The sequence below is a fragment of the Pristis pectinata genome, chromosome 4 (genome assembly GCF_009764475.1).
Source record: "Pristis pectinata isolate sPriPec2 chromosome 4, sPriPec2.1.pri, whole genome shotgun sequence".
NCBI lineage: Eukaryota > Metazoa > Chordata > Chondrichthyes > Rhinopristiformes > Pristidae > Pristis > Pristis pectinata.
The window spans coordinates 60,327,049-60,343,216 of record NC_067408.1 but is presented as its reverse complement, the minus strand read 5'-3'; the positions used below and the strand labels follow the sequence as shown (position 1 = coordinate 60,343,216).

The 16,168-nt window shown below is 46.3% G+C and overlaps 1 protein-coding gene across 3 annotated transcripts in view; it reads left to right on the top strand.

Moving 5' to 3' along the window:
* Positions 1-3,193: 3,193 nt before the first annotated feature.
* LOC127569989 (MAP7 domain-containing protein 2-like) overlaps positions 3,194-16,168 on the top strand; it is a 96,389-nt gene continuing 83,414 nt past the window's right edge. For all 3 annotated transcript variants that reach the window (XM_052015131.1, XM_052015130.1, XM_052015129.1), the window contains exons 1-3: positions 3,194-3,382; positions 6,172-6,246; positions 10,198-10,361. In XM_052015131.1, the coding sequence (XP_051871091.1) occupies positions 3,346-3,382; positions 6,172-6,246; positions 10,198-10,361 (276 nt within the window). In that variant the 5' untranslated portion in view covers positions 3,194-3,345. The remainder of the gene's footprint in view (positions 3,383-6,171; positions 6,247-10,197; positions 10,362-16,168) is intronic.

The following is a 16,168-nucleotide window of genomic DNA, read 5'->3' as shown; positions in this document are numbered from 1 at the left end:
CTCCCAACCTACAATAGCTGGTTCACCCCTTGACCCTAGACTTACCTTCTTGGCCTTCACACATATTGTTATCATACTGTTATCAATTTTCTCTCTGAGGTTGTTTTGCTTTGAAAACATTAATTTGATTTAAAAAATTAATTTGAGATTTATGTATAAATTTTTATAGATGCAGCACAGAAAGCATCCTATCCGGATGTATCACAGCTTGGTATGGCAACTGCTCTGCCCACAAAATTGCAGAGAGTTGCGAACACAGCCCAGTCCATTACATAAACCAGCCTCTCCTTCACTTTCTGCTGCCTTGGGAAAGCAGCCAACGTAATCGAGGTCCCCTCTCACCCCAGTCATTCTTTCTTCTCCCCTCTCCCGTTGGGCAGAAGATACAAAAGTCTGAGTGCACAAACCACCAGACCCAAGGACAGCTTCTATCCCACTGTCTTTAGACTCTTGAATGGACCTCTCAGACACTAAAAGGACTCTTGAACTCTTCTCAGTCTACCTTGTCATGGCCCTTGCACTTTCTCTGTAGCTGCAACGCTATATTCTGCATTCTGTTTTCTTTGTATTACCTCAATGTATTTATCTATGGCACAATCTGTCTGGATGGCACGCAAAACAAAAGCTTTTCATGGTATCTTGGTACGTGTGACAAGAATAAACTGATACCAATAATTGAATTACACAAAATAAGGACTGAGGTGGCCAGTACTCTTGCTGGATCCGTGGTATACTGTTCCAGGACTCTGCTCCAAGATTTCTGGATAGTGGTGGACCACAGAGATATGGGGATAGTGCAGTAAAATAGCGCTGAGGTGGACAGCCATGATCCTGAGGAAAAGTGGAGCAGGCACAAGGGGGTGGATGGCCGACTCCTGCTTCTGTTTCTTACAATGTGGCCCATTCCTTGGGGTGGTATCTCAGCAGACCTGGCAGTCTGATGGAGGGAGGACAGATTGCTACTCCTATGATGTTTTTGCTGCCTTTTAAACACAGGTCCACAGCAGTGCCCAGACATTGAATAACCTGCTTGTGCTGTGGTGGACTGGCATCGTCTCTCTGACATTGCCCGATGCTGAGGGATGCAGGTGGACTTCTGGAGTTGCCACTGCTTCCATGCTGGAAAGAATGGGCACTAACCTCTGCGCAAAGCCCAGTGTCAGCTGAGTGCTGGATCTTCTAACAGCATGGCATTGCCCCAACCCTTGCACTGCCTCAATCATTGCACTGCCCCAACTCTTGCATTGACCCAATCATTGCATTGTCCCAACCCTTGCATTACCCCAACCCTTGCACTGACCCAACTCTTTCATTGACCCAATCCTTCCATTGATCCCAACCTTTCATTGATCCAACCCTTTCATTGAACTAATCCTTGCCTTGACCCAACCCTTTCATTGACCCTAATCTTTCAAATATTTATCTACCTGCACTTTAAATAATGATCTAGCCTCCACACCCTTTTATCCCCCTTTTGACATTTTGGAAGTGTCTAATACCAGAAGGCATGCACGTAAGGTGAGAGAGGGTAAGTTCAAAGGAGATGTGCGTGGCAAGTTTTTTTTACACAGAGAGCGGTGGGTGCCTGGAATGTGCTGCCAGGGGTGGTGATAGAGGGGTTCAAGAGGCTCTTAGATAGGCACATGAATGTGCAGCAAATGGAGGGATATGAACATTGTGTAGGCAGAAGGGACTAGTCTGGTTAGGCATTTGATTACTAATTGAATTAGTTCACTGTGGGCTGAAGGGCCTGTTCCTGTGCTGTACTGTTCTGTTCCATGTTTTGTATCTCTCTGGAGCAGAGAATTCCAGAGATTCATACTCTTTGCAAGAAGAAATTTCTACATACCTCCATTTTAAGTGAATGCCCCTTTATCTTGAAACTATGTCTCCTCATTTGAGACTCTCCCACTAGTGAAAACATCTCAACACCCACCCTGTGAAGTTCTCCTTGCGTCTTATATGTTTCAATAAGATCGCCCCTCATTCTTCTAAACTCGTTGGAATACAGACCCAACCTGTCCAGCCTCCCTTGACAGGACAACCCCCTTGTTCCAGGAGTTAACCTGGTGAATCACCCATGAACTGCCTCTAATGCTACTGTATCCATTCTTAGGTAAAAGGACAAACCAGATCTGTGTGTAATTCTGGACGTCCCATTACAGGAACAATGTGGAGGCTAGGAGAAGGTGCAGAGGAGGTTCACCAGGATGCTGCCTGGATTAGAGGGTATGAGCTATAAGGAGAGGTTGAACAAACCTGGGTTGTTTTCTCTGGAGGCCAAGGGGAAACCTGATAGAAGTTGAAAAGATTACAAGAGGCACAGAGTAGACAGCTGGTATCTTTCTCCCAGGGTTGAAATATCTAATGCTAGAGGGCATATATTAGAGGGCATAATGGTCAGAGGGGGAAAGCTTAAAGGGGTTTAGCCAGACGGTGGCGAGTGCCTGGAACGGGCTGCCAGGGGTGGTGATGGAAGCAGATACAATAGAGGTGTTTAAGAGGCTGTTAGACAGACACATGAATATGCAGGGAATGGAGGGATATGGATCATGTGCAGGCAGATGGGATTAGTTTAAGTCGCCATCGTTTTCGGCACAAACATTGTGGACTGAAGGGCCTGTTCCTGTGCTGTACTGTCCTATGTTCTTTGTTCATCTGTTATAGAAATGGCAACATGGTCACTCTCACCTGTTTTTGTGTGAATGTGTTTGTGTACGCAAATCCGGGTCTCTGTGTGTGTGTATATACACTCCTGGTGTCCGCCTGTGTGTGTGCACACTCCCAAGTCTATGTGTATGTGTGTGTGCACACTCCCAGGTGTGTGTGTGTGTGTGTGTATACACTACACTCCCAGTATGTGCACTCCCTGTGTGTGTGTGCATGCAGGCACACTCCTGTGAATGTGTGTGTGTGCATTCCCATGAATGTGTGTGTACACTCCTGGTGTGTGTGTGTGTGTGAATGTTTGTGTGTGTATATACACACTCCTGGTGTCTGAGTGTGCATGTGCGTGTGTGCACTCCAATGAATGTGTGTGTGCATGCGTGTGTGTATACACTCGTGTGTGTGTGTGTGTGTGTGTATACACTCCTGGTGTGTGTGTATACACTCCTGGTGTGTATGTGTGTGTGTGCACTACCAGGCTCCCAGGTGTGTGTGTGCACACTCCCTGTCTGTGTGCGGGGGGTTGTGTGTGTACAGTCCCGGGTCTGCCTTTGTGCAGACGCCGTGCACACCGATCAGTGCTGCAGTGCCGGTGCCGCGGGCTGGGGTTCGGGGAGGAGGGTCGAGCCCGGCCCGGCTCCCCCCACCCGGGGCTGCGGCAGTCGCCGCCCGGTGAAGATGGCGGAGGTGCTGGCAGCGTCTCCCCGGCGCTCAGGTAAGGAGAGCGGCCGCTGTCCGCAACCTCCGGCTGGTGTTGGATTGCGGCCGGCAGCGGGTGAGCGGTGGACAGGGGAGCGGGCGGTGACTGCCCGCTGTAGGGGTGGGAGGGACGGTCGGTACCCAGCTCGGCGCCAGTCATCACAGACAGCATTGTAGCAGGGGTCATTGCAGCTCTTTGCAAGGGCTATCGTATAGTCATTCGTTACAGGCATATGTATTACAGACAACATCACTGCAAGAGTCATTGCAGCTCTGGTACGTGCAGGGACATTCGTGGCCGTCCATTACACACGTACCTATTACAGACATGACAGGAAGGGTCAGCGCAGCTTTTTGCAGGGACTGTCATGTAGTCGTTCATTGGAGGCCCATTTATTATAGACAACATTGCAGGAAGGGTCATTACAGCTCTGAAAGTTGCAGGGACTGTCATGTGGTCATTCATTACAGACACACTTATTACAGGAAGGGTCATTACAGGTCTGACATTTGCAGAGACTGTCATGTGGTCATTCATTGCAGGCATGGGGATGACAGGAACAGATTTCAGTCCTTCAGGGGCAGTGACAGGGACAGTTATCATTGGAGCAATTGTTATTGGGGTGGACAGTTCTGGGACCATCATTCAGAGAACATAGAACAGTACAGCACAGGAACAGGCCCTTTGACCCACACTGTCTGTGCCGAACACTATGCCAAATTAAACTTTCTTCTGCCTGCACATGACCCATATCCCTCCATTCCCTGCGTATTCATGTGTCTAACAGCCTCTTAAACACCACTATCATTTCTGCCTTCACCACCACCCCTGGCAGCCTGTTCCAGGCACCCACCACTCTCTGTGTAAAAAAAAACTTGCCCCGCACATCTCCTTTAAACTTTCCCCCTCTCACCTTAAGTGCATGTCCCCCAGTATTTGAAGTTGCTACCCTGGGAAAAAGATTCTGACTGTCTACCCTATCCATACCTCTCATATAAACTTCCATCAGGTCTCACAGAGAGATCTGATACAGAGTGATTGTGGGTGGAATAATAGGGGAAGAGGATATATTTAAGCTTGGCAGCTCCTGCCTCCCTCTTCTCCCTGCCCCTTTCACCACCCCTCCCCCTTTATTCTGGCTACCTTCCCTCTACACTCTCAGTCTTGATGCTGGGTCTTGACCCAAAGCATTGATTGTCCATTTCGCTCCACGGATGTTACCTGATCCGCTGAGTTCCTTCGGCAGTTTGTTCGTTTGCTCCATATTTACAGCGCTCCTTGACCCAGGGCTGTCTACAATAAACTTGCTTCAGTTTAGTCACAGAGATTTTTAAAAATTAATTTACTGGATGTGAATGTTGTCAGCAGGGCCAGCACTTATCACCCTCTTGAGAAGGTGGGGGTGAGCCGCCTTCTTGAGCCACTGCAGACCTTCTGGTGAAGGTGCTGCAGTTCTGTTGGGGAGGGAGTTCCAGGATTTAGACCCAGTGACACTGAAGGAACAGCGAAGTATTTCGATTTGGCGGGTAAGTTGCAGGCAGTGGTGTTCCCCTGAACCTGCGGCGCTTGTGCTTGGCGCTGGAGGTTGGGAGGTGCTGTTGGAGTAACTGTTAGAGCTGCTGGGGGAGTAACTGCAGTGTGCTTTGTAGATGGGACACACTGCAGCCACTCTGTATTGGTGGTGGAAGGAGTAAATGTTTGAGGTGATGAATGGGTGCCAATCAAGTGTGCTGCTTTGAATGGATGGTTAGATTCATAGAGTAATACAGCACAAGAAACAGGCCCTTTGACCCAACCAGAACATGATGACCAAGATTCCCATTTGCCTGCATTTGGCCCCAATCCTTCTGAACCTTTCCTATCCATGTACCTGTCTAAGTGTCTTTTAAATGTTGTTAACGTACCTGCCTCAAACACTTCCTCTGGCAGCTCATTCCATAGACACACCCACCCTCTGTGTGGAAAAGTTGCCCCTCAGGTCCCTTTTAAATCTCTCCCCTCTCACCCTAAACCTATGCCCTCTAGTTCTTGATTCCCCAACCCTGGGAAAAAGACTGTGTGCATTCTCCCTCTCTATGCGCCTCATAATTTTATACACCTCTATAAAGTCATCACTCAGTCTCTTACGCTCTAATGAATAAAGTCCTTGCCTGCTCAACCTCTCTCTGTAACTCAGGTCCTCGAATTCTGGCAACATCTGAGATTCTTTTGAATTATTGGAACTACACTCAGTCAGGAAAATGGAGAGTGTTCCATCACACTCCTGACTTGTATCTTGTAGATGGTGGAGAGGCCTTGTGGTATCAGAAGGTAAGTTACTCAACATAGTACACCCAGCTTCTGACCTGTTCTTGCAGATGTGGCATTAATGCAGCTGGTCCAGTTGAAATTATGGTTAATAATGGGATTCGGGGAAGGTAATTTCATTGAATGTTGTTGGAGATGGTGATTGCCTGACAATTTTGCAGCATGAATGTTACCTGCTGTTTATCAGTCCATGCCTGAATGTTGACAACGAGAGACTGCAGATGAGATGCAGAATCTGGAGGTCATGTCTGAGGCAGTAAACAAGTGCTCTGTGAACAGAGAAACAGAATTAACAGTAAGGTCAATGACACTTCTCCAAGCACTAACTCCTAGTACTAATTTTCTTGGAACTTGTGAATTCCAGAATCGCAGTTAAAATCCAGGGATATGCTCACTCAGTAACACTATCGACCTTTGAGGAGTGAGGAGTCAGCACTCAGTTTCAGTGTTACTGTAAACCCTTTTGGTAAAGCATGGACAACTGTTTGTGTTTTTAGATGTGCACCAATCAAAGAGAGATGATCGACAGAGACTGGCGAAGGAAAGGCGAGAGGAGCGAGACAGATCTCTGGGTGAGTCTCTTGGTCCTCAGTGTTTGATAATGTTGCTTCCCAGCTTGTGATGGATACTGGGTTGTTGAGACCAGTATGTGATTCACAATTAACGATGGCATGTGAGTCAGCTTCCCAAATCTGTATATATATATGTATATGTATATATATATATATATATATATATATATATATATATACACACACACATACACACAGATTCATATACAGAATATATACAGATTATATCTATCTATCTATCTATCTATCTATCTATCTATCTATATATATATATATATATATATATATATATCACACACAGTGAAATGCATCTTTTTGCGTTACTGAAAATGCTGGGGGCAGCCCTGAAATGCCGCCACTCTTCTGGCACCAGCATAGCATGCCCACAGCTCCTAACCTGTACGTCTTTGGAATGTGGGAGGAAACCAGAGCACCCGGAGGAAACCCACGCAGACACGGGGAGAACATACAAACCCCTTACAGACAGCGGCAAGAATTGAACCCGGGTCGCTAGCGCTGTAATAGCGTTACGCTAACCACTACACTACTGTGCTGCGCCTTATTTATTGATTTCCAGCCATTCCTGGTGAGAGTGAGCGTGTTGCCATTTCTATAGCAATAGAACATAGAACAGGACAGCACAGGAACAGCCCCTTTGGCCCACCATGTCTGTGCTATACACAATGCCAAACTAAACTAATCCTTTCTGCCTGTACATGATCCATATCCCTCCATTCCCTGCATATCCATGTATCTATCTAACAGCCTCTTAAACACCACTATCATATCTGCTTCCGCCATCAGGGGTAAGTTTTTTACTCAGAGAGTGGTGAGTGCATGGAATGGGCTGACGGAAACAGTGGTGGAGGCGGATACGATAGAGTCTTTCAAGAGACTGTTAGATAGGTACATGGAGCTGAATAAAATAGAGGGCTATGGGTAAGCCTAGTAATTTCTAGGGTAGGGACATGTTCAGCACAGCTTTGTGGGCCAAAGGGCCTGAACTGTGCTGTAGTATTTCTATGTTTTTATGATTTCTATGTTCTATCACCCCTGGCATCCCATTCCAGGCACCCACCACTCTCTGTGTAAAAAAACTTGCACCGCACATCTCCTTTAAACTTTCTCCCTCTCACATTAAATGCATGTGCTTTAGTATTTGACATTTCTACCCTGGGAAAAAAATTCTCACTGTCTACCCTCTCTATGCCTCTCATAATTTGATAAACTTCTATCAGGTGTCCCCTCAGCCTCTGCTGCTCCAGAGAAAACAACCCAATTTTGTCCAACCTCTCCTTATAGCTCATACCCTCTAATCCAGGCAACATCCTGGTAAACCTCCTCTGCACCCTCTCCAAAGCCTCCACATCCATCATCTATCACAGTTTACACTTCTATGGCACCTCCAACATCACAGCTGAGGGTTTGAAGAGCTGGAGTCAGTGGACCAGATCCAAGGTCAGGCCTCTGTAGATGAAGACATGGTATCTACTGCAGTCACTAATAACCAGGAACATGCTGTAGGGCTACTGAGCTCGCAGAGTAGCAGGTAGTTCCAGAAGGATGGAAGGTTAAGGCAACAGAGGAATCTGCTCCTTTTCTCCTGGTTGTACAGCAGCCCATGATTACTGCTATGATCTAATTCCATGTAGCAGCAGCCTGTACTTCCCTCCCAGTGTACATCTGGGAGTTCAGACACTGTACAATGGTAAACAATTCAAATATGAGGAATGTATTGAGACCAACACTACCCTTTAAGCATTCCAACTGGGTTCATTGCCCAATGTGGCAGAAGGACTGGCTTCTATTGGTGACTGATGGGACACAATTAATAGCTTGATAAACTAGGCACCCATTTTTGAATAGGACCTCCTTCAAGCTTACACAACCCCGACAAGAGTTGAAGGCAAAGAGAAGACCTTCCCTCCCTGCTGCAAGAAATCAAGAGCAAGTTCGAGTTTATCATCATGGGCATACGTACCCAGGGTATAAAAAGGAGCTTTTTGCAGCAGCAGCACCGTACATTACAAATATGACAAACATAAATTGCATGGACTTAAATTAGCTTAAATTGTACATAACTTAATGACACAATAAACAAAAAAAAACACAACAACATTAGTGCAAGTTGACAGAAACATAGTCTGAGGTAGTGTTAGGGATTTTCAGGTCAGTTCAAGAACCTGATAGCAGTGGGGAAGAAGCTGTTGATGAACTTTGAGGTGTGGGTCTTCAGGCTCCTGTACCTCCTGCCTGATGGCAGCATCAAGAAGAGGCCATGGCCCGGATGGTGGGGTTTCTTGATGATGGTTCTCGCCTTCCTGAGACATTGCCTCTTGTGGATGTTCTCAATGGTGTGGAGAGCTGTACCCATGATGGAATTGGCTGAGTCCACACTCTCCGTAGCCTCCTGTGCATTAGGAGTTCCCACCCCAGCCTCCTGTGCATTGGGAGTTCCCACCCCAGCCTCCTGTGCATTGGAGTTCCCTCACCAAGCCATGATGCAACCAGTCAGAATGTTTTCCCACTTCATTCTCACTCACACCGTACCTTAACCATATGGCCGTGATCCACCATTAACAATGCCATCTGTGGAGTAGAGAAACAAAGGTGGGTGAAAATCGGGGGTTAAGGAGGGTGAAAGTATGTTGGGAAATCCCTCTCCTGTCTGTGTCACCAGCTTTGCCAAGTCCACATCTCAGATGAAGGCGGAGGGATGCTTCACGTCACCTTATGTGGTACTCCCATTACTGCACCAATGCTACGTTTAATAAAAGCCTGAGCATTAAAGGTTTAATACAGAACAGTACAGCACAGGAGCAGGCCCTTCACCTCACTATGTCTGTGCCGACCATGATGCTAATCTAACCAATCCCATCTGCCTGCACGTACTCCTTATCCCTCCATTCCCTGCCTGTTCATGTGTCTGTCTAAATGCTTCTTAAATGTTGCTATTGTCTCTGCCTCCACCGCTACCCCTGGCAGCCCATTCCGGGCACCCACCACTCTCTGTGTAAAAGAACTTGCCTTGCACATCTCATTTGAACTTTCCTTCTCTCATCTTAAAGCTGTGCCCTCTAGTGTTGACGGTTCCACTCTGGGAATATCCTGGTTTAGATATGTAACCAACCACAGCTCATTGTCAAATGTTATTGAATCTGTTCTCAGAAGACTCACTGGTTGGCCTATGGAGCTAGAACTGGTAGCGTAATAGCTTTAGGGTCATAGAATCATAGAGTCATACAGCACGGAAACAGGCCCTTCAGCCCAACATGTCCATGCTGACTCTGGTGCCCACCAAGTTAGTCCCTCTAAACTACTCCTGTCCATTTACTTATCCATATGTCTCTTAAATGTTGTTATTGTACCTGCTTCAACCACTTCCTCTGGCTACTCGTTCTATATACTCACTGTCGTCAGTGTGAAGAAGTTGCCCCACAGGTCCCTCTTAAATCTTTCCCCTCTCACCTTAAACCTATGCCCTCTCATTTTTAGTTCTGCTTTCCTGGGAAACAGACTGTGTGCTTTCACCCTATGTATGCCCCTAATGATTTTATACACCTCTGTAAGGTCACCCCTCAATCTCCTACACTACAAGGAATAAAATGCTAGCCTGTCCCATAACTCAGGCTAACAAAGTCCTGGCAACATTCTCGTAAAACCTTTTTGTGCTTTTTCCAGTTTAATGATGTCTTTCCTGTAACGGGGCGACCAAAACTGAAAACAATACTCCAAGTGCAGTCTCACCAACGTCTCTCAACAATTTCTCATCAAAGTCATGGAAAATCATACAGTCTTTAATAATCTGTATCATGATCACAACCTTATTGTTGATTTGTTATTCTTCATGCATCGTTTTCCAGCAATAATGTTTTGTGAGCTCTGCTGTGGACAGTTCTGTTTGAGGTGTGGTTTTGTGCTTTTCATCCTGACTCCTGTGTCTCCTGTCAGCCGTGAGAGAGCAGCAGATCCTGCAGAAGGAGAGAAAGGCTCGTCTGCTGTACGAGAAGCAGATGGAGGAGCGGTGGAGAAAGCTGGAGGAGCAGCGTCAGCGCGAAGAGCAGCGCAGGGCGGCCGTGGAGGAGAAAAGGAGGCAGAGGCTTGAAGAAGAGAAGGTGAGTGTCTCTGTATCATTTATTCCAAGTCTTTTTATTTGTCTGTATGTTTTGAACACACAGCATGGAAGCAGGCCCTTCGGCCCAACACGTCCATGTCAACCATGGTGCCCACCAAGCTAGTCCCATTTGCCCGCATTTGGCCCACATCCCTCTAAACCCCTCCTATCCATGTACTTAACATGTTGGGAAGGATTATGGGTTTATGTGGCTGATGCCGTGTGTGTAACCTTGACTGAGTCTTGTGTAATAGGAAAATTTAGGGCACCTTGGATTGAAGGGGAAGAACTGGCCAGTTGTAGGAAGGACGAAAGAGAACAGGTGAACAGTATTGTTACCGAGCAATACACACGATGCTGGGGGATCTCCACGGGTCAGGCAGCATTTGTGGAGGGAAATGGACAGTCCAAATTTTGGACTGAGTAGAGAGGAGATAGGCAGTATAAAGAGGTGGGGCAAGAGCTGGCAAGCGATAGGTGGATCCAAGTGAGGAGGGGTGATGGGCAAGATGGAGGAGGGAAGGGTGGAGATAGCAGCAGAGGCTGCCATATGAGCTGTCAGCTGTGAGAGGTGGCGGCAACATTGAGCTGAAAGTGAAGGAATCTGATAGGAGAGGAAGGTGGAGAGTGGAACCAAGTGAGGGAGGTGGGGAGGGCAGATGGGAGCAGTGGGGGGAAGGGACCCCGTGGGAGGAGTGTGTGGGTGATGGGCAGATGGAGTGGGTGGGGGGGGGGTAAGAGACAGGGTGGTGGGGGACTGGGGTGGGTGCAGGAGGAACTGGGTAGATCAGGAGGAAGAGAAAAGGGACAGAGGGGGAGCAGTTTACCTGAAATTGGAAAATTCGGTGTTCATACCATTGGGTTGTAGACTACCCAGGTGGAATATGAGAAGATTTACAAGAATGTTGCCAGGACTTGAGGGACTGAGTTATAGGGAGAGGTTGGACAGGAGACTGAGAGGTGATTTTACAGAAGTGTACAAAATCATGAGGCCTATAGATAGGGTAAATGCACACAGTCTTTTTCTTCAGGTTGGGGAATCAAGAACTAGAGGGCATAGGTTTTGGTGAGACGGGAGAGATTTAATAGGAACCAGAGGGGCTACTTTTTCACCCAAAAGTTGGTCCATATGAGCTGTCAGAGGAAGTGGTTGAGGCAGGTACATTAACAACATTTGAAAGGCACTTGGACAGGTACATGGATAGGAAAGGTTTAGAGGAATATGGGCCAAATGCAGGCAAATGGGACCAGCTTATATGGGCATCTTGGTTGCTATGGGCAAGTTAAATTTTTGTGCTGTATGACTCTAAGACTCTAAGTAGTACTTAAAAAAAAAGAAGGGGAAAGAGGGAGCATGGAATATTACTGGTGGACAACATTAAGAAAAATCTCAAGGCATTTTATAAGTATATTCAGGGCAAGAGGTTAACCAGGGAAAGAGTGGGACCCATTAGGAACCAAAGAGGCATTCTATGTGTGGGGCCAGAGGGCATGGGTAAGGTCTTAAAGGGATACTTATTTGTATTCACTAAGAGAATGACTTTGTAGCTGGAGAATTCAGGGAGGGGGCAGTGAAATTCTAGAATATATTATCTTTAAAAAGGAGGTTCTAATTGTCAGCAGAATTAAAGATGGATAAATCCCCAGGGCCTGATGAGATGGATCCCAGGCTGCTATGGCAGTGAGGGACGAGATTGATGGGGCTTTGACAGAGCTTTTTAAATCTTCTCTGGCCACAGGTGAGGTGCCAGGTGAATAGAGAACAGCAAGCATAGTTCTCTTAATCAAGAAGGGCAGCAGGGATAGACCAGGTAATTACAGGCCAGTGAGTCTAAGTAGTAGGGAAGTCATTGGAAAAAAATTCTGAGGGATGGGATTAATCTAGTCTTGGAAAGGCAGGGGTTCGTCAAAGAAAATAAGCACATTTTATTTGAGGGAGATCCTGTCTGAACAACTAGAATGAATTTTCATTGGGGTAACAAAATGATAAGGGCAGTTGCTTGATGTAGTCCACAGGGACCTCAACAAGATCCCATGGAGACTGGTCCAAAAGGTGAGGGCCCATGGCATCCAGGGCAAATTTGCAAATTGGATCCAAAACTGGCTTGACAGTAAGAGCTAGAGGGTGACGGTAGAGGGTTGTCTTTGTAATGGGAAGTCTGTGACCAGTGGGGTACCACAGGGATCAGTGCTGGGACCCTTATTGTTTGTTAGTATGCTTATTATGCATTAGTGATTTGGATATAGTGATTTGAGTAAGAGGTGTGATTAGTAAATTTGCAGATGACACAAAAATTGGGGGTGTTGTTAATAGTGGGCAGTGTAGTCTTAGGCTATAGGATGTTATTTGGTCAGTTGGTAAGATGGAATTTAGTGTGAGGTGATGCACTTTGGGTTACCAAGAAAGTAGATGAAGGAAAGGCTGTGGGTGTTGTCTACATGGACTTTAGTAAGGCCTTTGACTAGGTCCCACATGGGAGGTTAGTTCAGAAGGTTCAGACACTAGGTATCCATGGAAAGGTTGTAAACTGGATTCGAAATTGGCTGTGTGGGAGAAGACAGAGAGTGGTGGTGGATGATTGTTTCTCAGACTGGAGGCCTGTGACTAGTGGTGTGCCTCAGGGATCTGTGCTGGGGCCATTGTTGTTTGTTGTCTATATGATCTAGGTGATAATGTGGTAAATGGATCAGCAAGTTTGCTGATGACACTAAGATTGGAGGTGTAGTGGACAGTGAGGAAGGCTTTCAAAGCTTGTAGAGGGATCTGAACCAACTGGAAAAATGGGCCAGAAAATGGCAGATGGAATTTAATGCAGACAAGTGTGAGGTGTTGCATTTTGGAAGGACAAATCAAGGTAGGACATACACAGTAAATGGTAGGGCACTGAGGAGTGCAGAGGAACAAAGGGATCTGGGAGTTCAGATACATAATTCCCTGAAAGTGGCGTCGCAGGTAGACGGGGTTGTAAAGAAGGCTTTTGACATCCTGGCATTCATAAATCAAAGTATTGAGTACAGGAGTTGGGATGTTATGGTGAGGTTGTATAAGACATTGGTGAGGGGAGTATTGTGTGCAGTTCTGGTCACCTAACTATAGGAAGGATATGCAGACTATCCTATAGGAAGGATATGGGACTATAGGAAGGAGTGCAGAGGAGATTGACTAGAATGTTGCCGGGACTTCAGGAGTTGAGTTACAGGGAAAGATTGAACAGGTTAGGACTTTATTCCTTGGAGCATAGAAGAATGAGGGGAGATTTGATAGAGGTTTACAAAATTATGAGGGGTATAGACATAGTTAATGCAAGTAGGCTCTTTCCACCTAGATTAGGAGAGATAAGTACAAGAGGACATGGCTTTAGGGTGAAAGGGGAAAGGCTTAGGGGGAACATTAGGGGGAACTTCTTCACTCAAAGAGTAGTGGGAGTGTGGAATGGGCTGCCATCTGATGTAGTAAATGCGGGCTCACTCTTAAGTTTTAAGAATAAATTGGATAGATACGTGGATGGGAGAGATCTAGAGGGTTATGGACTGGGTGCAGGTAAATGGGACTAGCGGAATAAAGTTTTGGCACAGACTAGAATGGCCAAATGGCCTGTTTTCTGTGCTGTAGTGTTCTATGGTTCTATGGTAGGATTGATAAGGGTAGGCCTACATAATGAATAGCAGGGCCAGAGAATATTGAGGAACAAGAGGGATCTCAGTATACAAGTGCAAGGTAGCACAGGTAGATATGGTGGTGAAGAAGGAATATGGGAGACATAAGTGACTGCAGATGTGGAATCTGGAGCAACAAACAATCCGCTGGAAGAAGTCAGCAGGTCGAGCAGCATCTGTGGGGGGAAAGGAGTTGTCGACGTTTCAGGTTGAAACCCTGCATCAGGACTACAGGATACTTGCCTTCATTATCCAGGGCATAAAATGTAAGAGCAAGGATGATATGGTACAAGTTCATAAGACACAGCTGAAGTACTGTGTGCAGTTCTGGTCACCACACTACAGGAAGAATGTGACTGCACTGGAGAGGGTGCAGAGGAGATTCACCAGGATGTTGCCTGGATTGGAGGACTTTAGTTAAGTGGAGAGATTGGAGAGTCTGGGCTTGCTTTCCTTAGAGTGGAGGAGGCTGAGAGGGGACCTGACAGAGGTGTACAAAATTATGAGGAGCATAGATAGATAATAGGAAACCTTTCTCTGTAACAGATGTATCTAAAACCAGTAGGTTTAGGGTAAGGGGAAAGAGGTTTTAGAGGGATCTGAGGAAGAACTTTTCATCCAGAAGATGTTGAAGTCTGGAACGCGCTTCCTGAGGGGGTGGTGGAGACAGAGACTCTCACAACACTTAAGAAGTGCTGAGACAAGTGCTTAAGTCACCAAGGTATAGAAAGCGATGGACAAATGGGACTAGTATAGGCAAGTACAATGGTCAACATGGAGATAGTGGGCCAAAGGGCCTGTTTCTGTGCTGTATGACTCCATGATTCTGTGACTCTCCACTTGCCTGGATGAGTGTAATGCCAACGATTCTCAAGAAGCTCAATGCTATCCAGAACAAAGGATCTTGCTTAACTGCAACTCCACCCACCATCCTGCGGTAGTTAAGAAGGCAAATGTTATGCTAGGATAAGGCTTTGAGTACTGGAGAAAGGATATCTTACCTCAATCATACAGAGCCAAGGTGAGACCTGGAGTGCATAGAACATAGAACAGTACTGCACAGGAAAAGGCCCTTCAGCCCACCATGTCTGTGCCGACCATGATGCCAAATTAAACTCTACATCTGCCTGCACATGGTCCATATCCTTTCATTCCCTGCCCGTTCATGTGTCTGACTAAATGTTTCTTTAACGCCACTATTGTAGCTGCTTGCACCACCTCCCCTGGCAGCATGTTCCAGGCACCTACCACTCTCTGCATTAAAAAAAATCTCGCCTCGTAAATCTCCTTTAAACTTTCCCCCTCTCACCTTAAACCCATGCCCTCTAGTATTTGACATTTCTACCTTGTGGAGAAAGACTCTATCTTTGCTTCTCAATATTAAATACTTCTATCAGGTTTCCCCTCAGCCTCCGACGCTCCAGAGAAAACAATCCAAGTTTGTTCAACCTCCTTATAACTAATACATCCAATCCAGGCAACATCCTGGTGAACCACTTCTACACCCCCTCTGAAGCTTCCACATCCTTCCTGTAATGCAGTGACCAAATGCAATACTCCAAATGTAGCCTCACAAAAGCTTTATACAGCTGCAATGTGATTTCCTTTATACTTAACACCCCAACCAATGAAGGCAAGCCTGCTATACATGTTCTTTACCACCCTATCTACTTGTTTTGCCACTTTCAGGGAGCTATGGACTTGCACCCCAAATTTCTCTGTGCACCAATTTGTTTAACAATATTGTCTTTTTCTGTCTCCTTACCTAAGAAAACATAGTTGCCATAGAGAGAGTGCTTAAGGACAAGCTTCTCTCCTGGTCACTCCAGTGACACGCCTGGGGCTCTGTTTTGGAATGGAAGAGCCTTTATCTGCACTTTTCCATGGTGCAGCCAACTGCTGCTGTCAGCCAGTGTGTGTTTGCCTGGCTGCTATTGGTCTAACAGGGAGGAGAGATGTGCCATTTATTGGAAGTGGCTGGTGCACACCATCATCTTTCACAGACGTCCAGTGATTGATAGATTACTGTTAAAGTAACTGCAACATACCCAGTTATTTAATGCTGATGCAAGTCAGCAGTTGGAGTGAAGCATGCCGTGACAGAGCTGCTCTGCCAACACCTGGAACTGTACTGATACAGTCACAAGCTTA